The following is a 24,437-nucleotide window of genomic DNA, read 5'->3' as shown; positions in this document are numbered from 1 at the left end:
ATGAGAGCAGATGGCCTGGCTGTTGAGTGGCAGGCAGCAGCACTTAGGGGAGCAGGCTCTGAACACACCTGGGCAAAGCAGTGGAGCTGGCACTGGTGACATATGTGCGGGCGAGCCACCAGGAGAACACGGGAGCTGAGAGAGGGAGAGCTCACCCTGTTTCTTGCTGGTTATGGCACTGGGTGGGCTACCCAGGGCAGGGCTGGAGGGTTCACCCTGGTGGTGTGGGTAAGGGAGAGCTGGTGAGCTGACCAACTCCGCTACCACCCATGCCCAGATCCAGGGCTTTGATTGGCCCACCCCGACATCCCCTCCTTTATCAAGTGCCCAGGCACATGAAGACCAGTCTTGCTTGTCCAAAGCTGCAGGATCCCTGTGACACAGGGCAACAATAGGATAACCAGGAAGAGTCCTGGTGAGCGAGGACCAGACCAATGACTCACTGCAGTGAACATTTACAAGTAAAGCTGTGTGAGACACACTGTGACACACTACAGTCTCCAGGATGTTGTCTATGCTTCGTTTTGAATTTTGTTTGGCTATGTTCCTTTGGTAGGTCAGGGAGGTTGTAAGGGCAGAGGGCAGACAGACAGGGATGGGAGGTGAGTGAGCTAGGGTGCACGCTGGAAAACTTACAATCAGTAGAAAGTTTTTAGAAAAGTTACTCACAAGTAAGCCTTATTACATTTTATTTCTTACAGTTAACAAGGGCTAAAGTGCGTGTAAGTCAAGAAGAAAGCATTTGCCTAGAATGTGTAAGGTCCTGGAAGACCCAGAATCTACAGCAAGGCTGAGCCCAGTCTACTGAGGGATGCAGTGAAATGACAGGATGGCAGCCTGAGCGGGATAGCGGGAGAAGAGGGAAATAAACTAACAAAGCAGACACTAAATCAGCAGGCGCACGCATATGGCGTGGTGTAGGGGGTGGTGTAGGGGGTGGTGTAAGGGTAGCTGAGCTCCACCGCTGCGGTAACAATCCTGCAGACGAACCAGTGCCTGGTTTGGTTAATTCTTTGTATAGTTCTTTTTGTTTCTGTTTGGTTGATTTCAACCCTGAGTTGGATTATTTCCTGCCGTCTACCCATCTTGGGTGTATTTGCTTCTTTTTATTCTAGAGCCTTCAGGTATGCTGTCAAGCTGCTAGTCCATGCTCTCTCCAGGTTCTTTTTGGAAGCACTGCAAGCTGGTACAACCACTCTGGAAATCAGTTTGGTGGTTCCTCAGAAAATTGGGCACAGTACTACCTGAGGAACCAGCTATACCACTCCTGGGCATATACCCAGAAGATGCTCCAACATGTAATAAGGATACATGCTCTACTATGTTCATAGCAGCCTTATAGAAAATGTGGTAATTTACATAATGGAGTACTACTCAGCTATTAAAAAAATGAATTCATGAAATTCTCAGGCAAATGGATGGAACTAGAAAATATCATCCTGAGTGAGGTAATCCAATCACAAAAGATCATACATGGTATGCACTCACTGATAAGTAGATATTAGCCCAGAAGCTTGGAATACCCAAGATACAATTCACAAATCACACGAAGCTCAAAAAGAAGGAAGACCTAAGGTGGATACTTAGGTCCTTCTTAGAAGGGGGATCAAAATATCCATGGGAGGAAAAACGGAGACAATGTATGAAGCAGAGATTGAAGGAAAGGCCATCCAGAGACTGCCCCACCTGGGGATCCATCTCATATACAGTCACGAAACCCAGACACTACTGTGAATGCCAGCAAGTGCTTGCTGACAGGAGCCTGATATAGCTGTCGCCAGAGAGGCTCTGCCAGGGCCTGACCAATATAGATGTGGATGCTCACAGCCAGCCATTGAACTAAGCACAGGGTCCCCAAAGGAAGAGCTAGAGAAAGGACTGAAGGAGATGAAGGGGTTTGCAGCCCCGTAGGAAGACCAACAATATGAACCAACCAGTATCCCCAGAGCTCCCAGGGAGTAAACCACCAACCAAAGAGAACATATGGAGGGACCCATGGCTCCAGCTACATATGCAGCAGAGGATGGCCTTGTTAGACATCAGTGAGAGGAGAGGCCCTTGGACCTGTGAAGGCTTGATGTCCCAGTGTAGGGGAATGCTGGAGTGGGTGGGTTTCTGAGTGGGAGGTGGGGGAGTGGGGTGGGATGGGGGGTTAACAGAAGGGAAACGATCAAGGAAAGGGATAACATTTGAAATGTGAATAAAGAAAATAATAATAATAAAATATCATGCAGAAGAACTGACACAGTGGATTCTGAAAAGCAGTTCTCACTTCCCTTGGTTCATAGAGAGGGTAGACAGGAGAGACTCAGAAGTCCCAGCCTGTGACTGGCCTCTGTTAAAAGTGGCCATTCCCAGCCTACTCCACAGGGTGCGGATTCTCAGCCTACCGCACAGGGTGGTTTCTAAGGTCAAGTGAGAGGAGTCACTACTATTTAGCAACAGTCATAAAATTCCCTTTAAAGCAGGAGATGAAACGGACAGTGGCAGTGCTGAGTAACATGGACTTCAGAAGTTTCCGCCGTGTACATTCACGTGACGTATTTGTAGTCACCATAAGACTCTCACTGAGGCAGAGGACCCATTGAGGCCTGCCAGGCAACTTGACAAAAAAGAAATTTTAAATGGAGGCTAGACAGAGCTACATGGTGAGGCCTAATTCAAAGAACAGAAACCAGGGATAGAGAAGCTGGGGCAGAGCTCTGCAGCGGAGGGCTTGCTCACACCTGCGGTCTCAGCACTCAGCGCTGAGGCAGGGGAGGGGAGGGATGAGGATGAAGGCTGACAGAGCAACAGTGGAACTATACATGTAAAGAAATGCGACTTCTCTAAAGTTAGATAAGTGCAAAGTATTCGCATTTGTTAGAGACATCTAATCTGATCCGCAGTAAACGGTGATCACTGAACACACACCATTGCTGACAGCAGTCACAGAAGACCCTGGGGTACAGCACGGGGAGCAGTGGCTGACGAACGGTCCTTATCTAAGGATCGACTCGGGAGTATAGAAATGTATCACATTAATCACATTTCGTTTTTTCCCTACTCAGTATGTATAAAAATGGCAAGTTCTTAAGAGCAATTATTTTAAGAAGCACAGTTTTTCCTTTGTCTTTAATGTACCAGTCAGAATAGTATTTTAATCTTATTTTTATTCATTCACTTTACAAGCTGGTGCTTGAACCCAGGCTGCACATGCTGGGCACACACTCTGCACTGAGTTGCATCCACAGCTCTTTTTTTAAATTTTTTTTATGTTTTTGAGAAAGAACCACTTTATATAGCCCAGAGCAATTTGGAACTCACAGTTCTCCTGCCGCAGTATCCCCAGTACTGGGCTTATGGGTGTGAGGCACCATACTGGACAGAAAACCTTTTTCTTTTCTTTTTTTTAGACAATGCTTCTCTGTGTAGCCCTGGCTGTTCTGGAACTCCATAGAGCGGCTGGCCTTGAACTCTGAGATCCACCTGCCTCTGCTACCCAAGTGCGGGGATCAAAGGGGTGTGGCACCACCACCCGCTATAAGGCATTCTCACAGACCTTGTAATGATAAATTGGTTCTGGGGTGGATCCAACTGATAAAGTACAAATGAATAAAGCAGCACTGATCTACATAAATTTGCATAAGACTCTAGAAACCAACTCTGGGACTCACTGAGTACATAGCTTTGTATTTATGAGTTCTGCTTAGCATGCAAGAGGCTCTAAGGTCCAATATCCTCAGCTCCCCCATGGCTACAACACACACAAGCCTCTTTTATACAAGTCTGGTAGTGCTCAGCGTGAAAATGAACTGAATGTGAGGTAGATGAATTCAGATAACATTCAGTACTGTAAGAGTAGCCTTTGCTCACTTGGGCCAAGGAATCTCTTGTGCATGTCTGTGTAATGATTTCTGTATTAAAATCAATACCAATCATACCTAGGAGAGGAAGGAACGTCACACCTGAAAATCAAAACATTTTAGAGGCTGGAAAGATTGGTGACTCAGTGGTTAGGAGCACTTGCCCTTCCCAAGGACCCAGGCTCAGTAACCAGCACCTACATGGTAGCTCCTACCGGTCTGCAAGGCCAGGCTCTGGGACTGGTGCCATCCACGGACCTCCTTGTACACAAGGCACATTTAAACTCATAGCAAAATACTCATACACATAAAGTTACAGACAAAATACATAAGACCATTAGGAAAGGGCTAGGGAGCCAGGTGGTGGTGGCGCATGCCTGTAATCCCAGCACTCTGAGAAGCAGAGGTAGGTGGATTTCTGAGTTCGAGGCCAGCCTGGTCTACAGAGTGAGTTCCAGGACAGCCAAGGCTATACAGAGACACCCTGTCTCAAAAAAAAAACCAAATCAAAAAAAAAAAAAAAAAAAAGGAAAGGAAAGGAAAGGAAAGGGCTGGGAGTGCTGCTCAGTGGTTAAAGATGCACCTTGAAGACCTGGGCTCAACACATCTAGCCGTGAAGGGAAGGGAGACTATGACGTCTCAGCTTTCTTAGCATATAAAATAATCATTTCAGCCACCACCAAACAATCTCATTTCAGAAACATGCATACACAGTGATTTTAAGTCCTGCTGGCTAGAGTGGGACACTGTCTCAGCAGCCACTGCCCTCAGAGTCCTGACAACAACCATACTCGGCAAGGAGTCGTCTCCTCTTTCACTGTGTCCATATCTCTGAATAGACATGGCGGCATTTTATACATCTCACTGCACATAGTTATGTGCGAATACACCTGAGAGACTCTTTACCTCTGAAAAGAACTCAAACGACTAAATATCTCTTTACAAACACGGCTCCTGAACGCCAGAGGCCATGTTTCCCTTGGTCAGTGAAGCATGCGGCCTTCCACTGCATCTCACTGTCAGCAACAGTTTTGAGAGAACCAGACACACTGGGTTCGGATGAACATTCACACCTAGGAATAACGGAGTCCTCTGCGCATCGTGGCCCTCTGGTTTACCTTATCAAAGGGGGGGTAATAATAAGGCTGCTTCTTATTCTCCGGAAACTTAATGTGCAAGGCAGTTGCGTTCTCGGCGTATGGGTTCGTCTGCACAGTACCCATGGGATTCAGCATTTCTTCCAGCTCATCTAAAACATGCAAAGAATCGGAATTTTTACTTAGAAAATTAAGAAAATGATTTTGGGACTGAACAGTAAAAAACAAAAGTCTGGAATTAGCTGTCTTTCATGAAAATGTCCCAACAGCTGTGTCATCTAAGCAGGCTTGGCGAGCTGTGTCAGTAAGCCTGTAGGCACATGAGGAGAACTTCACTTCTCTTGATCATCAAGCTAAATCTAACTGGAAAACAAACGCTTTTACTGTTTTCTGTCTCTGTAGAGCGCTCATTCACCAGTCAGGACAACTATAAGCAATAAAGCTTGCTATAAGAAAACACTCTGGCTTAGGAGATTTCCTTTAACACCTACAAAAATAAAACGTTTAAAATAGGAATACTCTCATAAAATCATATATATATTATGTTAATATGACATATAATTTATATAATATAATATGTACTATATAATATGTATTATATATAATATACATATGTACATACACACAAGAATTTCATGCTATAGCAAAACACTCTGTGTAAGTCAATTTGAGTATAAATTAACAGGTAGGCATGGTGGCACAGGCTTTTAATCCCAAGGTTTTAGACACAGCAGGAGAATCTCTGTGAATTCAAGGCCAGCCTGACCAAAATAGTGAGTTTCAAGTCAGCTGCATAGAGAGACCTTGTCTCTAAAAAAGCAAAACAAAACAACAAAAAAAGAACAGTCAAGACAGTTTTTTGTTTTTTAGTGAAATATGACAACAGTCAAAGAAACACTAACTGATGCACCAGTAAGACACTAGCTGATCACCAGGACTGAGCACTGCAGTTAGACTACAAGTCTTAGCCAGTGCTGGTGGTGCACACCTTTAATCCCAGCAGGCGGATCTCTTGAGTTGGAAGCCAGCCTGTTCTACAGGGTTCTAGGACAGCCAGAGCTACACAGGGAAACCCTGTATTGGAAATAATAATAATAATAATAATAATAAATCTTACCAGGAAATGAAGACCAGCCATGTAATATTACGTCTCCAGACCTCAGCTGTCCTTTGAAGTCAAAAACCATGGTATTTACCCACGCCACAGGATAATGCTGTTGAAAACGGCATTGCATAAATAAGCCAGAATGGACTTCAAGGAATCTCAGAACCCATGCTCCCTGTTTCAGTGTAAGTACTAGAAATTTCTGATGTTCTAGGTAATTTCTAAAAAGTCATGCAAATTGAAAACAATATAGTAGCCATTTCAGTATCTTTATAACTTTTAAGAACAATTCTACAGGCCAATTAATATACCACACTAAAACAGTAGGCATTTTAAATGATCAATACAAGGTGGTGCACAGGAGACCCCGTGGGAGGAGGCAACGCCTCTGGCTACTGCAGGAACTACTTACGCTGCTAAGAGAGGGCACTGCTCATGCGCAGTAGCTCATTCCTGCATGGCTCAGGAAGCCAAGGAGGCAAAACTGCTGTGATCTGAGGCCAACCTGGGCTACACAGCAGGCTATAAAGAGCAGCCTGCTCTACAGAATGAGATGTTTGTTTGTTTTTTAAAAAGTGGGGCACAGTGGTCTTTAATTATAGCACAGCAAGCTACACAGTGAGACACCCTGTCTAAAAAACACCAAACTGGCATTGTGCAGTAGGTTCTGATGAAGGCGCTCAAACAGCCTGCCAACATTTTTTTTTTGAAGGCTTTAGAGTACTTGTCTAGCAAGTAGGATACCCTCAGTTGGATCCTTAACACTGAATAAACCTGGTGGGGTGGTTCATACTTGTAATGCCAGACCTTAGGAAATGAAATCAGGAGAATTCAGAGTTCAAGGTTATCCTTGGCTGCTTAAAGCTAGCCTGGATCACAGCCTTTTCAAATATGTATATAAATGAATGAATGAATGAATGACTGTGTGTGTACTTACATATATACATATATACATACATATACATTTTTTAAAACCTCTGAGAATTTTATTATCAAGATAAGAAAACCTACAAAGGAACCATCCCTTCTATGATGTTTGAGATATTACAATTTATTTTTAAAAGGATATATCATAATAAGAAGAGCCAGTGCTTATGTTCCCAGATCTTCCTTCCCATCTTAAGTGTTGCTGTAGACCAAACAACACTTAAGATGTTGTTTGCTAGTCTCAAACTCACTATGCAAGCAAGGATGACAAGGCAGGAAGATTAGTAAGAATTATAATTGGTGGGCTAGCCTGGGCTAGAAGAGACCCTATCCGGTGAGGTAGAGGGAATGAAGAAGGGTTAGGGTAGGCGAGGGAGAGAGCACTCGAGTGAGCATGAGGAGGGGGAGTAAGGAAATGGAAGGCTAGGACTGTGGGTCAGTGGAACCCCAGAGCCCCCAGGAGGCCCTGGCAATCCACAGCACTGGAAAAACAAGTGGAATAAAACCACTGCTGGGTCTAAGACAGCTCTGGGGGCATACACTTGTCCTCAGTAGAGAGGCAAGGGGACTGAGCTCCAGTGACTCTCGGGGCAGCCTGAACTACACAGAAAAACCCTGTCTTTAACTTAAGAAACACATGTACTGTGTGTGTGTGTGTGTGTGTGTGTGTGTGTGAGAGAGAGAGAGAGAGAGAGAGAGAGAGAGAGAGAGAGAGAGAGAGAGAATCATGAAAGATGGCCATACGACAGACAGACAACATCCTTAGCTCGAACTTCAAAATCCAAGGAACCTGAAAGTTAAAAGTCTGTTTACACTAAGGTGACAACAAAAAGGAGCAGAGATTATTTAACCCTAACAAGAAGGCCTGATTTTTCACATTAAATACTGATGTCAGTCATGCTTTTATGCCTGAAAGTCGTATCAGGTGCGCTGAGTGAGGTACAATCTATGAGTTTCCTAAAATCTAAAAACCAAAAATCTTGATTTTTCAATCTATATAGTACCTAGAACTTCAGTTGAGGACTACGGCCTGGTATTTTAGAGATGTCTTCACTTTCCGTGCCCAGTGCTTCATACCTGCTAGTCCATCATGCAGAGGCTGAGGCAGGGGTGTCACAGCGAGTTTGAGGCCAGCCTGAGCTACAGGGTGAGTTCTGGGCCTCACTAAGGTTTCATGCATCTGTATTATGAAATCTCTTCAAACAGATTTGAGAAAAGAACATAACAAAGACATGAACATGGAACATATTATCTTTCTGAAATTAGTTCTTAGGGTTCAAATCACATGAAATGATTTAACTTCTGTTATTCAACTATTCTAGAGCCTTAAAATGTCCCATGATATAAATAATTTTCTGGTTATTATTTCATTACCACTTTTCCAGCTTTCCTGATGGTCTGATATTTAGAGGGATTAATAGTTTTTGTTGATTTCTTCGTTTTCACTTTATCCAAAACTGCGTAAACAGCAAAACATAATCGAGCCATTCTTGGTAAGTCACAAATATTAATATCAAATTCCAGTTGTTCATTCCAAATATGGTCGTTCTTTCCAGATATCTCTGAGCTTACAACGGTTTTACACAGGAGCTCGGTTCCGTGAAAAAGTCCAGCTCTGACATGGACCTGTGACGGAGAGAAAACAGTCCTGAGCACTGCACACCTGAGGGGTCCCGCTCACGTCCGTGAGAACACAGGAGCGCCTCGCAACAGCAGTGGACGGTCGCCTCCAGCTGCCGGCAGGCGCTCACTACACAATGATGAGGTGGTCGGGCTTTCCCTTAGTCAGTGGAGTTGCTACAACAGCCAACACTGGTCAAAACACCAGTGGTCTCTATAGAGGAATGGCACTAAAGAACAGGGTTTCAAGGCCAGCCTCAGCTACACAGCAAGTTTGATACCAGGGTAGACAATGCGAGACTCTATCTCAGAAGACACAGGAAACAGTAACTTAGGAATGTCGTCACGTTATCAGGCAGCTGTATGGATAATCATACCAAGCATTGCTCAGTCTTTCACATCCAGGACGATGCAGAGCAAACATAAAATGTCTAGTAAGATTCACTAGTGCCAGGATGTAGCTTAGGTCGCAGACTACTTGCCTGGCACGCACAAAGCCTCCAGTTTGATTCCCAACACTGCATATAAATTAAAGTGAGCATCTCTGATCACCCTTTGCTCCTGGATCTTTAGTAGCACCCTTATACGGCATACAGGAACTACTTGCCAGTCCCTTGAAAACAGATGTGTTTGTGCTTGTGTGCACACTCACATGTGTGTGCAACTAGAGGAAGAGGCCTACATTGGGTGTCTTCCTCTTCCTCTTTCACTGTCCACTGTACGTTTAAAGATGAGTTCTCTTGGTGAACTGGATCCACCCCAGAAGAGAGATGGGCTCTCCTCTGAGGAGCCTGTACTCAGTATCTGAGCACGTCTGTCTTTTTCCCAACCCTCACGCTGAAACTTGAATCTTTAATAAAATCTCCCTGCACTCAGATGGTGGGGCCAGGTAGATCTCTGAGTTGGAGGTCAGCCTGGTATACAGAAAAAGGACAAAACAAAAAATAGAGAGAAGCAAAAGTAGAAAAAGGAGCTCTGTAGGACGGAGGAGCAGCAGCTGCCAGCAGAGCCGCTCACTGCAGTAAGACCGCCCAGTGGACACAACACCCGGCACACAGGGGTCAAGCAGGAAGCACTGTGCACAGCAATGGCACACTTGAAGACAAATGTCCTTGTATCATCTCATCCATGCCCTGTCTATATAATATGGCACATATTTATCATCAAATTATCATATATGGGGTTTGATTATTTTTGACATAGATGGAAGGTATAGTGTTTACAGTGTAAAGATTATCCTCGTGTTACTCAAATGTTGACTTCTCTGCCCTCATATCCCGTCTCACTCAGGGCAGCACTGTAATGTGTATGCCAGGAACCTCCTGTCTCAAGTTTGTGTAAGCAGCACTTACCATTTATTCTCTGCCTTGTCAATAAAAATACAGTAAAAGAAAAAAAAAAAAAGCAGCCAATGGCTGGGCAGAAGAGATAATAGAGTGGAACTTCTACCAGCCAGGGAAGAGAGAAGAAAGGCAGATTCAGCCCAAGGAGGGAGAGAGGAGGCATCATGGGAAAATACACCTGAAGGATTTTGGCAAGGAGGTAGCCCAATTAGCCCAGAGGATTAAAATAAATCAATGACTGCCCAGGTGCTGTGCAGTGAAGCCTGATTAAATAAATCCTGGTCTCCAGGCTGGAGAGACGGCTCAGCGGTTAAGAGCACTGACTGCTCTTCCAAAGATCCTGAGTGCAAATCCCAGCAGCCACATGGTGGCTCACAACCATCCCTAAAAAGATCTGACTCCCTCTTCTGGAGTGTCTGAAGACAGCTACACTGTACTTACATATAATAAACAAATAAATAAATCTTTAAAAATCAATCAATCAATCAATCAATCTTGAGTGTCTCTGTGTCATTACTGGGGAACTAGCTAGAATAAAGTATTAGTTTACTGAATACATTTATAGTAATAGTATTTGTTACAGTAGGTTGTCACATATTCCAGGCTGAGCATCCAAATGCTGGTCCGCCTTGCTCCCAATTCCCTGGGCACTCTGCCATGGATCCTCAGTTCCTTTCCATGAGAAACTAACCATCACAAGCTTATTGGCAGGCTGGTCTCTTCCACGCCAAACTCACCAGCCTTCCTTCCATAACCACTGATGTTTTCTACCACACAAAGAATAGCATCAGCATCCGCTTAGACACCTGTCTTTCACTTTCAAGACATCAAAAATCAAGTAAAATATATCTACAGCAGGATCTTAAATGAAGAATGGAATAACTCAATTACAATTAAAAGCACATTTGCACTGGGTCCATCTTCTGGAAAGAACATGAATAAAAGTAATTTATAGTTGGATGCCAGGAATATTAGTGACTGTCAGCCCCTAAATGACCTCTGATTGTACTTTTGCTATCTTTTAAATATTTCTAAATTAATATTCTAGGAAGAATAAAATGGTTAAAGACTTTTTAAACTGAAAACCTTATTTAGGACAAGTGTGATTAACGGCTGGGCAGGTAAAGGTGCTTCGCTACCATTCCTCACCCCTAAGACCACACAGTGGAAGGAGAAACAATCCCCACAAGTTGTCATCTGGTATCCAAAAACATATGTGCAAACACACAATGGAAGGAAGGAAGGAAGGAAGGAAGGAAGGAAGGAAGGAAGGAAGGAAAGAAGGAAGGAAGGAAGGAAGGAAAGAAGGAAAGAAGGAAAGAAGGAAAGAAAGAAGGAAGGAAGGAAAGAAGGAAAGAAGGAAAGAAAGAAGGAAAGAAGGAAAGAAGGAAGGAAAGAAGGAAAGAAGGAAAGAAGGAAGGAAGGAAAGAAGGAAAGAAGGAAGGAAGGAAGGAAGGAAGGAAGGAAGGAAGGAAGGAAGGAAGGAAGGAAGGAAGGAAGGAAGGAAGGAAGGAAAGAAGGAAGGAAGGAAGGAAGGAAGGAAGGAAGGATATTTTTAGATATAATTTTTTCCTGAGAAACATGCTTGACTTCTGGCCTACACTTGTTCACGGACACACACACATACCCATCCATACATGTACAGACATATGTACTGAATACATATTAATAACAGTTTAAAAACCAAACAAGTGAGAACACCTGTCATCTCAACACTCAGGAGGGAGATGCAGGAGGATCTCTGTGAATTCAGCCTGGTCTGCAGGGAAAATTCTAGGTAACCAAACCAACAAACATCTGCCGAGCCTTAGACACAGGGGGTAGAGTGGCATTGTGGGTATTAGGGATGATGCAGCTTATAAAGCCCCAAAGACTCAAGTGCATTGGCTAGAAAAGCCCTTTGCTAGCTGTGAATACCCAGAGACCAGTGTGATCTGAGAAAGAATCACAAGTAACTAGTCTAACTTGGGCTTGGTTACCAACGAAAGAAATTTGCTGGACAGAATAAAAACAGCATTATTTAATAGTTATTATGAATTATTTAAGTGGAAGTCACTTCTGCATGAGAATTCTGGTAACTCACTAAAATAATTAAAGTTGAAAACTGTTAAAGTAGATATTTTAAATGGTTTACATAACAAAGTGATGAAAACTTTATTTTCCAAGTTTAGAATCCTATAACTACTATTCAGAGAAACCCTGTCTCAATAAACATAAACAAACAAAAAAGAATCCTGTAACTGTAATGAAGGTTTTCTTTTTTCTTTTTTCCCCCCCTGAGACAGGGTTTCTCTGTGTAGTCCTGGCTGTCCTGGAACTCACTCTATAGACCAGGCTGGCCTTGAACTCAGAAATCCGCCTGCCTCTGCCTCCCAAGTGCTGGGATTAAAGGCATACACCACCACTGCCTGGCGAAGGTTTTCTTTTTGGAAGAAGATAGCACATAAAACTGTTTTTTGTTTAAAAACAAAAAACAAAAACAAGAAAAAAATACTGTCCCTGTTCCAAATGTTTGAGTCTCTTTCAGTATATTCAAAACTTAAGAATTTTCAAGTGTCATCATGCACCCTGCAGTCATGTTTTATTATCTCACTGCAGTTAAGTTCTGAGGTACTTTCTTACAATCCCTCAAACATTAGAAAGCAAGAGAAATAGGCTTTGTCATGCAAAGGACTAGCCACTGTGCTGCAACAGGGAGGTGTCAGGCCAACACACTGCATTCCTATACTCACCAGTTGAAAATGTTGTGTTGGGCAAGATTTGAACCTTTTTTACAACATCAACACCTTAATTTCCTTCTTGTTCCACACTCTGGCCAAAATCCACTACTTTCTGCCTTTAGGTATTATTAGACACAAAGAGATCAGTGAAGTACATCACGCTGTATTGCATATCACTTATCTACAGGAGGACCGGTCTCCTTTACCATTCAGGCACCAAATACGTGGGATTCCCCCTGCACCCGCCTGAATGGACATCCTACAGCCAGTCCAGCATGAACACTGACCACAGCTTTAGGTCACAAGCCTTCTCCCCACTTCAGTTGCAGGGTTCAGGTTCTGGGCCTCAATTCTTCTGATTAGAAATGAACTGAGGGGTTCCACAACCCTGCCTCCAAATCCAGTAATTCAGTGTAAGGATTCACGAGTTATGGAATTAAGACCACCAGTTTATCTAGTAGCTACTAAAAAGGATGTGGATGAACAGCCCGATGATGCAGGAACCAACCCATGTGAACTACTATTTAAGAATTTTTGTTCTTGTTTTTAAATTACATTAAATTTTATATGTATAGATGTTCTGACTGCATATATGTCTGTATACACCCTGAAATTAGAGTCACAAGTGGTTATTAGCTGCCATCTAGGTGCTGAAAATTAAACCCTGGACCTCTGGAACAGCAGGCAGTTCTCTTAACCACTGAGTCATCTCTCCAGCCACTACAGTTTTGCTGTTTAAATTTCTGTACATGAATGTTTTCCCTTGTATATATGTTAGCACCCTGTATGAATGTCTGGTGTTTGCAGAGGCCAAAAGAGGGCCCCAGATGCCCTGGAATTACAGTTATATAGGACTGTAAGAGGACACTGGACCCTCTAGAATGCAGTTAACAGATGGTATATGAGCTGCCATGTGGGGCCTGGGAACCAAAGCTGGGTCGTCCAAAAGAGCAGCTTTGATTAAGAGACCAAAGTAGGCATGAATAATCAATCACCAGCCACTGGTCATTATGCTGGTTTCTAGTCTCTTGCCTAAGCTTGTGGTCATCAAGTGAGGCCAGGATTTAGCCCACTATTCACACCACATTAGTGGTATCTCTGATGACCAACGCTTTCCCTGGAGTTATGTAGGGTTAGGAGCTTTTTAGCTACCGGCGAACTCATTAATTTAAAAACAAAATCAACAGAATAAGATGAAACTCTTCAACGACTACACAGACACCAAGGGTTTTGGAAGTTCTCTCTCAGAACTAGGAACTGGGTCAATTTTTATACTAAACGATGCTCCAGCCAGATAGAGTGCTCTCCTGATCCCAGCACTTTGAGATGTGGCAGCAGGAGAGAGAGTTCAAGGCCAGTCGGTGCTACATGATCTCCTATCCTCACAATGCCCAACTTGCTCACCATAATTAGGATTCTCCTATCATTCAGGAAATGACATGGGCCTTGTAAGCTCTGTGCCAGAGACCAAATGTTAATTTGTTACATCACAATCTGTCAAGGGGCAGCTTTGTTCTGACTTAAGAGAGGAAAACTACCCAGGCATGCGCTGGTGCTGTTGATGGCTATGTCAAATGTACAAACTCACCACACAAAGTATTTAGTGTCCCAGACAATAAAGGAGGAAGACAAAAGGATAGAACTTCAAAATGTTTCTACTTACATATATTTTAATTTATTAGGAGCGCTGAACCCCACATCACAAGACTAGAAGGTATTGTGATGAATGCTTACATGTAATGCAGAATATGCCTGTGTCAGGTTTGGGTACTGCAGCCAGCTTCTTGAATCTGTACGCTGAAATACTTTGCCAACGTGAAAGGTTTCCTGTGATTACTTCTTTAGGTAATCTGGTGTTTCTGAATTGTACCATTTTCCTTCTCTTTCTGAGACCCAGGCTACAATTCTGTTGGACTTTCTGGAATCGCCTCACAGTCTATGAAGCCCACCACTCTGTCTGTTCAAAATTAGCAAAGTGTAGTAGATAATCTTTACACTCACTAACATTTCCTTATGCCATTCTATAATCAAATTGATTTAGTTAAATTATAAATTTTAATATACTGTACTCTGTAGGTTTGAGACTTTTAGCTTGTTTTGGTGTTTTGAAACAGAGTTTCCAACATCCCCAGATAGTCTAGAATTCAACACTAGAAGACCTTTAACACTTCTTTTTCCTGCCTCTACAAGAGCTATGATTATAGACGAGAGCCACCATACCTCTTAGCTTTTTGATTCCGGTTTTTGTTTGTTTTAGAGAGATGTCAGGCTATAGCCCAGACTGGCCTGGATAGCATCCTGCTTCATCTCCTAAGTAATGGGATCACAAGAATGTGTCATTGTACAGTTTTAGCTTTGGTTTCTCAGTTGAGACTTTCTTCCTTTACATATTCTGTCTCCGTGATACCTGCATCACCTCAGCATTCCATTTGATGACTGTCGTTGTCCATACAACTTGGAATTTTCTTGGTTTTTTTCTATGCCAAGTGCTTCTGAACTGTACCTCAGACATTCTATTAGTAATGAAATGCTTGGTTGTGTACACAGCCGACCAGGCTGGCCTCCAACTCATACAGGTCCACCCGCCTCTGCCTACCAAGTGCTGGGATTAAGGAAATGCAACACCAAACCAAGACTTTAACTTTTTCTTTTCTTCTTTTTCTTTCTTTCCTTCCTTTTATTTATTTATTTTTTTAAAGACAACAAAGCTTTCTCTGTGCTGTCCTGGCTATCTGAAAAACTCAATCTGTAGACCACACTGGTCTCAATCCATAAAGATTCGCCTGCCTTTGCCTTCCCAGTGCTGGGATTAAAGGCATGTGTTACCACCACCCTGTCCACAAAGAAAAATCAAGGATGAGATAGTTTGAAGTAAATTCTCTCAAACATTTAAGCAAGAAAAATTACCACACGGTACTTTATTGAGAAACCAAGGCAGGAGGGGTGGACAGATGAGTCTGGGATAAGAGTACCTGCTGCAGTTCCAAAGGACTTGAATTTCATCACCAGCACCCAGGCGGGGTGGCTCACAATGCCTGGAACTTCAGCTCCAAGGGGTTCAACACCCCTGCACTCTTGGAGAACTAGAACACATGTGATATACATACATACAAGTTTTTTTAAAAAATGTAAAGACCAGGCTATGGTGGCGTATGCTTTAATCCCAACACTCGAGAGGCAAAGGCAAGAGGAGGATCTGAGTTTGAAGCCAACTAGGTCTAGAGATGGAGTTCTAGGACACCCAGAGCTTAACAGAGAAACCCTATCTTAAAAAACAAAAACAAGCAAACAAAACAGCAAAATTAAAGAAAATAGGAAGAAGTCTCCACTCTATGCATCTGACCACTGTCTGCTTGTCTATTAAGCAATTCCTACTCAGCCCGTCTGTCCGTTTATTGTCACACCTGTACACGCCAGTCAAGTTGTTCTACTGAACTCCATCCCAGCCCTTCTTACCCCATCTGGGCCAACATTATCCAGATACAAATGAGAGGCACTGCACAAAAGGAAGTCCGCCAGCCAGGTAATATATGCTTCTAACTAATGGTGAGGCCGAGGCAGGAGGGTTTCTGCAGGTCCCTGTGCTACAGTGTAAGACACGGTCTAAGTCATGAATATTGGGGTTCTCAGCCTTCTGACTCAGACAAGAACTAAACCACTGGCTTCCTGGTGTCTCCAGCTTGTGACTTTGCAGACCCTGAGGTGGCACTGTATCCCTCCAAAACCATTCAGGCCAGATCTCCCTAGTGAGTCGACAAATACATGTGTGTTCTCATGTATGTACTATATATGTCAATGTCACACGCAGGTGTGCACAGTGACCCTCTTTTAGCTGTTGTTACAGGAGACCTCAGGCAGGCACTCACACACCTGTCTCTTCTGTTTGTAATGCATATGTCAGCCAAGAGAATCAGAAAAGAAAAGGCTGGGAAAGGCACAAAGTGGTAGCTTTTTTTGTTTGTTTTTTACTATTTATTAACACAGAACTAGAGCATCTAACCTTTCTAGCAATCTGCATCTGCAGGAAATATTGTCATTGTTTCTCTTTAGTACCATGTCATCAAGTACATGTCTTCTCTCCACAACAAAAGAATCTACAGCTGATGGAAAACGACAAAGCTGTGGACTTAAAATACTAAGGACTCATTCTGCCACTAACAAAGAAATGAAGTATATATAATGTGCTAGAGAAAAATACAACACATACTGAACGCTTGATTAATCTTCTGAAAGAAGAAACTGAATGAAAGTAAAAGAGTTATTATTATTATTAAATAACAACAATAATAATAAAGAACTGCAAAAGCTGCCATAAAGATGGCTCAGCAGACAGTGGTGTCTCTGGCTAAGCACCATGACCTCCGGGACCACAGCGGAAGGAGAAAACCAATGTCTGACCAAGCCATCCTGTGCCTTCACGTGCATGCCATGGTGCATGTGCTTGCATTGACACACATGATCAAGAAATAAAATGTAATAAGATTTTAAAGAAATAAAGAACTGCTCAGTGATTGGGGGGGGGCTTGCTTATCATGTGTAAGGCCCCAGGACCAACACCCAACAGAATTAAAAAACACCCAATACCAAAATAAAGAACTGATAAAAGCTTTGGAAGTCCCCCGGTAGCCTCCAGGCAAGGAGCAAGGAGGCAATCCCTCTGTACATCTGTATCTGTAAGGAAATTCCTGGGTGAAGGCACACATATGTATAGAATACAAAATATACGCTATGTCCCAAAGGGTCTGACTACATAAACTCTGCCTACATATCTTTCCAGAGTGGTTTAAATGCTTGGTCCTCCTGTAAGTACTGGGATTATGGGCTCACAACACCACAGTCTACCAGTATGGTTTCTGCCTTTAAGAATGAAATCCTTAAGGAACTCTACTGATTATTTCCTAATCCACAGGAATGTCTAAGATGTACTCAAAAGTGGATAAAACAAATTGCTATGGGATCATATTGCTAATGCTAATAATAGTAACGCTCAACAGAAAAAAATAAATACACCCAAACATCCTTGCTTCTCGTCCTGTGTGCTTTTTGCATCTGTGATGAGGCTTGAGTTGGACTCACTTTTGATGGCAAGAAGATGAAACAGGAAGATGAACATCTTCTTTCTCCATCCTTATACTGTGTTGCAAACGTCATGAGACACTTCTTACTAGTTTTTACTTTTTGTTTGTGTGCATATGTGTGTGGTTATGTGTTGTGCACGCATTCAAGCATGTGAACTCACATATGTTCATCTATGTGAATACACAAGAGTCCACGGAGGTCAGAGTGTATTGGTAGTCTAGAACTGGAGTTACAGGTGACTGCTAGCTGCTGTGCAGTGCTGGCTCGGCACTGCTGGATCTGGGTCCTCTACAGGAGCAGTTAAGTGCCCTCTGACACTGAGCCATCTCTTTTATCTTGTGACATACTTTTTAAATTGGAGAAACAGTAAAAGCATGGTATGGTGGCATGTGCCTATAATCCAAGTGCTTGACAGGTAGGAGGCAGAAGATTAGGAGTCCAAGGTTATCTGTTTTGCAAGAATAAGTTTTAGGCCAGCCTGAGAACCTGTCTTTAAAAGGGAGGAGAGGTATGAGGAGGAAAAGAAAAAGAAATTCTAGCATTCTAGTAGGACAGCCAGGATTATGTAGAGCTGTCTTTTTTAAAAAAGAGAAAGAAAGGAAGAAAAATAAAGAAAACATAATAATAAAATTTTAAATTAAAAGGAAACATACCATTAAAACAAAAAAAAAAAATAGGCAAACTGCAAATCAACCATAAATATGCAGTTTAAAAAGAAAACTGAGCTGAGAATAAGACAAAAGCCCTCATGTTAATACCAGCTGCTCAGACAGTATCTGTAAGCTGTACACAGAAGCTTTACTCCTAACATATAAACACAGCAAACGTTTACTATCTCCAGTCAGTCAGCACATGTAAGCTTCTTTCTGCCCAGGTTCCTGATCTAAAGGCAGAATTTCCTCTGTGATATACACCTTAAAAATGTCAGGCGTTCCAATCAATCTCTAATAATCTGAATAATTCTTTAAAATTAAAAATCTGGCAGGCACAGTAGTTCATGCACAGGAATCTAGCACTTGGTCGGCAGAAGCAGAAATCAAGTTCAAGGCCAGCTTCAGCTACACAGTTAGTTTAAGGCCAGCCTGCATTATATGAGACTGTCTCAAGAAATAAGACAGAATACGCAATAGTTTTACAACAAGCTGCCAGTACGAATGATACCACAGTTCATGAATTATACAAAGAAGCACTCAGGGCCATTCAGCTCTTAACAAGTACTCACTTTCACGGTCTCTTCTGTATTAAGCTTATTTCCTTTTACCAACACAATTTGGAAAGGGTTGTTGTTGTCCCAGACGTGCTGTAAAGGAACAAAATAAACACAGAGGCTTTTTAGTGAAAGACATGAATATGACATGACGGCTGGGTGGCTACACACATGTCAACCTGATCAAAGCTACAGGCATCTTAGGAGGGAACCTCAGTTGAGGAAATGTGTCATACAAATTGGCTGTAGGCAAGCCTGTGGTGCCTTTTCTAGACTGATGTAGAGGGGTCATGTCCAGTGTGGGCTGGTGGTCCTGCCTCTACAGGAAAGCAGGCTGAGCAAGACATGAAGAGCACGCATTCCTTCATGGCCTGCACCAGCTCCTGCCTCAGACACCTGCATGGTTTGAGTTCCTGCCTTGGCCTCCCCTGTGAACCTGGCTCGGGTCTGTAAGCTAAGCAAACCCTTTCCTGCTCAAGGTGCTTTTGGTTGTGGTGTGTATCACAACAGTAACACTAACTTGCCATGGAAGGCCCTCAGCTCTCAGACAGCACAAAGTTGCGAAAACAGAGCTCTGATCTAACAATTAAGAACCATACATATTTCCAGGAAAGATGGTGTACACCTTTCATCCCAGAACTCCAGAGGCAGGTGGATCTCTAAGTTCCAGGAAAGTCTGGTTTACAACAAAGTGTGTTCTGGGATAGCTAGGGCTACAAAGAAAACCTATCTTGAGCTCCATACCCTCCCCAAAATCATAAATATCAAATTAAGCACTACTATCACTAGAGTTTTGTGTCTGTTAATGTTTAGAAATGGAGGGAGAGAGGTAGGCAGAGGTCAAAGAGAGGATGTGTTAGAACCTGTCTGTCATTCCAGAACACAGGAAGCTGAGGGAGAATGATTATGATCGCCTTGGGTCTAAACAAGTTCCATGCCAACCTGTCCCCACAGCGGAACAGGCTTTACCCCGACAGTCACCCCGACACTGTCCGGACAGGTTAAGCGGACAGAAATGAAATGTGCTGCTGAGAATTTCTAAGCCTCACGTCAGGGACCAGAGCGACAAGCAAGACTGAGAAAAGAAACAACATAGAGATACACTGCCCATTCAGACGCCTCGTGTCCTGTGTCTCAAGCCGATAACGTCTAATGTCTAATCTGATAGAATCTGGTGAGGGGCGCTACAAACAATACGCAGAAGAAAGCTATTTTTCAAGTAAATGGCGATGAACTTTTGGCCAAGATGCTGATTTCCACAGAAGGAGAAGTGAGCAAAGGGCACACACACTGACGGTCACATGGCTCTGGGGTTACCAAAGGCTGTCACAGGAAACTTACAGAAATAACCCGTGTTTTCTTTGGTGGTAAAGGGAGAGGAAGGTTGGATGAGTTTCGGCTGATGGCAGCCTCTATGGCAATCATTTCTTGTTCATACATTTTCTTGATCTTACAACATTCCACAAGGATGAAGTGGGGCAGGGTCCTATTCATTACACAATTCCGGATATACTGCAGTGGCAAGAGAGGCAAGGGTAGAGATTTTCAGGTATCATTCAAATCAACAAAGAAAATTAATATGAACAACACTATATTAAAGGTACAGTGTAGGTATATGTTATTCAACCTAGTATCAAGAATATAACCATTTGAAATCACAACCCAGGAAAGCTGGAGATGCAGCAGTCCCTGGCTGCTCCACGGAATCCTGCAACCACTTCTGGCCTCTGCAGGCTCTGCATATGCACGGTGCACATATGTACACATGGGCAAACCACCATACACATAATATAAAAATAATTTTAAAACTATTACAACACAGGAGTAGGTGAGATGGCTCAGCAGGTCAAGGCACTCACTCCTCACCAAGCCTGATGGCTTGTGTTCAGCCCTGACTGACATGGTGGGAGGAGAGAAACAACTCCCAAAAGGTGTTCCCTGACCTCCATAAGCACACTCTGGTGCACACAGATACACACAAAACAATGAAAATGTTATAAAATCACAGCACAGCACAGCATGGTGATTCATCCTTGTGGTTTACTGTTGGGAAACTGAACCCAGGGGGGCCACAAGTTTGAGGTCAGCATAAGAAAGCGATAGGTTAGCTCAGTATGAGCAAGAGGCCCTGCCTCAGAAGACTATAGGCCAAGGATGGAGTATAGAGGTAGATCATCTGCCTAGCAAATGAAACCCGGTCCAATTGTTGGCATCAAACAAGCCATCAACAACAAAACCCCGCATAAAATAGCCACTGTTAACTGAGTAATTACCTAGGTATTACTATTTACCTAGGAATGTAGAGAGATGCATATATCATGGTTATTCTTAATAACAGTCTTCAAGAGACCAAGTTCCATTTCCCAGGTCGTGGCCATGAAAATCACAAGGGTTAATTTACATAACTCTAAGACCCAACTACAAATCTATTTGTTTGATGCCCAAGTCACACTCTGGCCAATCACCAGGAATGGTCTAAGTGGCTCACTTCAGAGGATGCCTAGAGGGGACCTTTTGCAGCACAAGATTCTAGGTGAGTGTTACCAGTTTACTCAGAAAAGACCTTCTGGTCTTTCAGCCTATGGTTGTTTTATTTTCATAAAACCAGGAGGCTCCACAAAGGATAAATTAAAAAAAAAAAAAAACAGACAGTGACTATTCCTATTGCCTAAGATTACAAATATATATGTATAAGTCCCATGGATTCTTGAAAATAAACTTCTTCTATAGTAGGCTAAAGCATGATCTGACTTGTTATGTGCTAGCCTGCTGGAGGATGCCTTGTGCGACATAACAGGTGAGAGGAAGAGAAGTGTTTCCAGACGGCTCACCTCACACTTTTACTTTCTTCTTCCTGCTTAGCCAGAGAGCAACTGCGTACTGCCCCAGAGCTGTGCACAGATGCTGCCCTGTCCTGTCCTAGGCCCACAGCCTTAACATACAGTATAAATTTCTGTTACCTGTTAAATGAATCTCAACCCATTTTTTCTTTGACACTTGAAACAAGGGAACAAACAGCCTGGACTGGCTGCTGACTCCAGGCCTCTTGCTCTGCCCTCCGCTGCTGGGAGCACATGAACACACTGCCACACCTGGCGCCAACACTTTCTTTTCATACAGATGTCACTTGGTGTGTGGCACCTCCACACTCCGGACATAGCTAACTCACTTGTGCAGCTCAGCAGCTGGAGGCTGAAGCAGGGCTCCATCCCTGTGGGCTTTCGAGTGGAACCTTGGCCTCAAGAATCCTAACACTACCACAAAATGGAACAGAAACCAACCAACCAACAACCAACCCTTTTTAAAAGGGTGTGTGTGTGTGTGTGTGTGTGTGTGTGTGTAGGCTGTGGAGGTCAGAGGACACCTTTACAGGAGTTCCTGGGAACAACTCAGTCCCTCAGCAGTGCTCAGCAATCACCTTTACTGCAAAGTCACCTTGCTAGCCCTTAAAAAAACTTTTACTTTTTCTATGAGATGCTTACAAGTATCTACTTAAACAAGTTGAGGTTTGTTTTTTTTTTTTACTTCCTCCAAAATATAACTATTAAATACATTTGTGAAAAATAAGCAGCTATACATGACACAGTTAGGATCCCATGCTGCAGTAAAACAATGTTAAGCACTGAGATAAACCACCAGCAGAATGCAAACATAGAGATATATATTCACATGCACAATCACTGTCCAAAGCAAACATAACTGGGAAGGAAAAAAAAAACACTTGCCAAAACTTTAGTAACGATCACCTAGGAGCAGGGTCCAGTAATAGATGTTTATTATATAATTCTGTAAAGCTTTCTGTATGTTCCAAATGTTCAGTCAGCTACAGGCACTTCCTTAAAGATCTGGAAGGTAAAGGCAGCTATATGTACACTGCTGTGGTGATGGTCAGTCACCATACATACCTGGAACTGAATGAGTGGATGATCACCAAACACATACTCCACTCTCCCACTGACCTGTAACACATAGTCACAGGGGCTAGCCTCATCTTCCTGTCCACGGATAGTGAGGCGCTTCTGGATTGCCAATTCGTTTATTTTTATAGGATTCAAATTGGGAGACACTTGAAAACTAAATACATCTAAAAAGAGGGAAGGCAGAAAACATGATATATGTTTTATATTTGCTGGGAAAACATAATTATGCTCAGATGTTCTATGTGCAAAACATGTACACACTTATAATTTGTTTTCTGATAATTTAGAGGTAATTTATTGCATTATGAATATCACAGATCCCAAGGTAAAATTAATATTTAGCTAAAGTTGCTGCGTATAGTGGCATTCTCCTATAATCCCAGAATTTAGGCAGTAAAGCCAGAGGATCAGGAGTTCTGGGCCAGCTTGGATACTTTGGATCTATATACTAAGTTTATCCTTTGGTTTGAAATCTTTGTTAATAGGAATATTTACTGGCCATTTAAAAAAATATATTACTTGAAGAGATGCCTAGTTCTATGAAAATAAAACAAATGTGTGATATATATGACACTGTTTCTTTATGCAAAGATATTATTTAAATATCATAATCATTTGTTTTGTTTCAAAAAAACCTACACCAAAAATTAATCAGCTGAGATTTACTCTCAGGTAAGAGGTCAATGGATAGTGTCCAATTAATAATTCCATAACCTAGGGCTAGGGTGGAGCTCGGTGGCAGCCCACAGGCCTAGCATAATGGCCTGGTTTGTTATTGTTGTTTGTTTTCAGTTTTGGAGACAGGGTTTCTGTGTGTGGCCCTGACTGCCCCAGTATTCACTCTGTAGTCCAGGGTGGTCCCGAACTCAGAGATTTGCCTGCTTCTGACTCTCAAATAATAGGTGTGCACTACTATGCCACGGCCTAGGCTTTGATGCCCTGCATAGACAAGAAAGTATGTTTTGGTAACTGGTAAGAAAAGATCCATACCTTATTGCTGATTAACCTATCAATTAATGATTTCTGTCAATTTACCAACTGTGGGGGCGGGAGAGGGGAAAAGAACTGCTAAGGTTTGAAACTATGGCTTTGTGTCTGCTGGGTAACACCCTACTTCTGAGCTATACAAGCAAAAAACATCAAATAAAACAACAAGGGAGGTTTCAGTCCAAGTGTCTGACTGGCAGGTGCAATGCCATGGATTCAAAAACCAGTACTGTATAGACCAGGCTAGGATGGGCACCTACAATGCCAGCAATGGGGACAGGACACAGAACCAAACGTTAAAAGCCATTTCATGAGATCGGGGAGGGGAGGAGAGGGGAGGGGAGGAGATGGGGGAGGGGGAGGGGAAGGAGGAGGGAGGGGAGGGAGTGGGGGGGGAGGGAGGGGGGAGGGGAGGGAGGGGGAGGGGAGGGTGGAGGGGAAGGAGGAGGGGAGGGAGAGGGAGGGGAGGGAAGGAGGAGGGGAGGGGAGGGAGGAGGGGAGGGGAGTGAGAGGGGAGGGGAGGGGAGCGGAGGGAAGGTAGGGAGGAAGGAGGGAAGGAGAAGGAGGAGAGGAGGGGAGGGGAGGGG

At 43.1% G+C, this 24,437-nt stretch overlaps 1 protein-coding gene across 1 annotated transcript in view; it reads right to left on the bottom strand.

The window, feature by feature from the left end:
• The window catches only part of Pik3cb (phosphatidylinositol-4,5-bisphosphate 3-kinase catalytic subunit beta), a 95,844-nt gene that overhangs the window by 35,544 nt on the left and 35,863 nt on the right, over positions 1 to 24,437 (bottom strand). The window contains exons 4-10 of the mRNA XM_052189232.1: positions 23,978 to 23,984; positions 22,849 to 23,027; positions 20,285 to 20,455; positions 18,959 to 19,036; positions 8,349 to 8,600; positions 6,060 to 6,156; positions 4,964 to 5,094 (exon numbers count right to left, since the gene is read on the bottom strand). Coding sequence (XP_052045192.1) covers positions 4,964 to 5,094; positions 6,060 to 6,156; positions 8,349 to 8,600; positions 18,959 to 19,036; positions 20,285 to 20,455; positions 22,849 to 23,027; positions 23,978 to 23,984 — 915 coding nt within the window. The remainder of the gene's footprint in view (positions 1 to 4,963; positions 5,095 to 6,059; positions 6,157 to 8,348; positions 8,601 to 18,958; positions 19,037 to 20,284; positions 20,456 to 22,848; positions 23,028 to 23,977; positions 23,985 to 24,437) is intronic.

This window comes from Apodemus sylvaticus, chromosome 7, assembly GCF_947179515.1.
Source record: "Apodemus sylvaticus chromosome 7, mApoSyl1.1, whole genome shotgun sequence".
Taxonomy (NCBI): domain Eukaryota; kingdom Metazoa; phylum Chordata; class Mammalia; order Rodentia; family Muridae; genus Apodemus; species Apodemus sylvaticus.
Note: the sequence above shows the minus strand (reverse complement) of the source record. Positions and strands in the feature narration are given on the sequence as shown.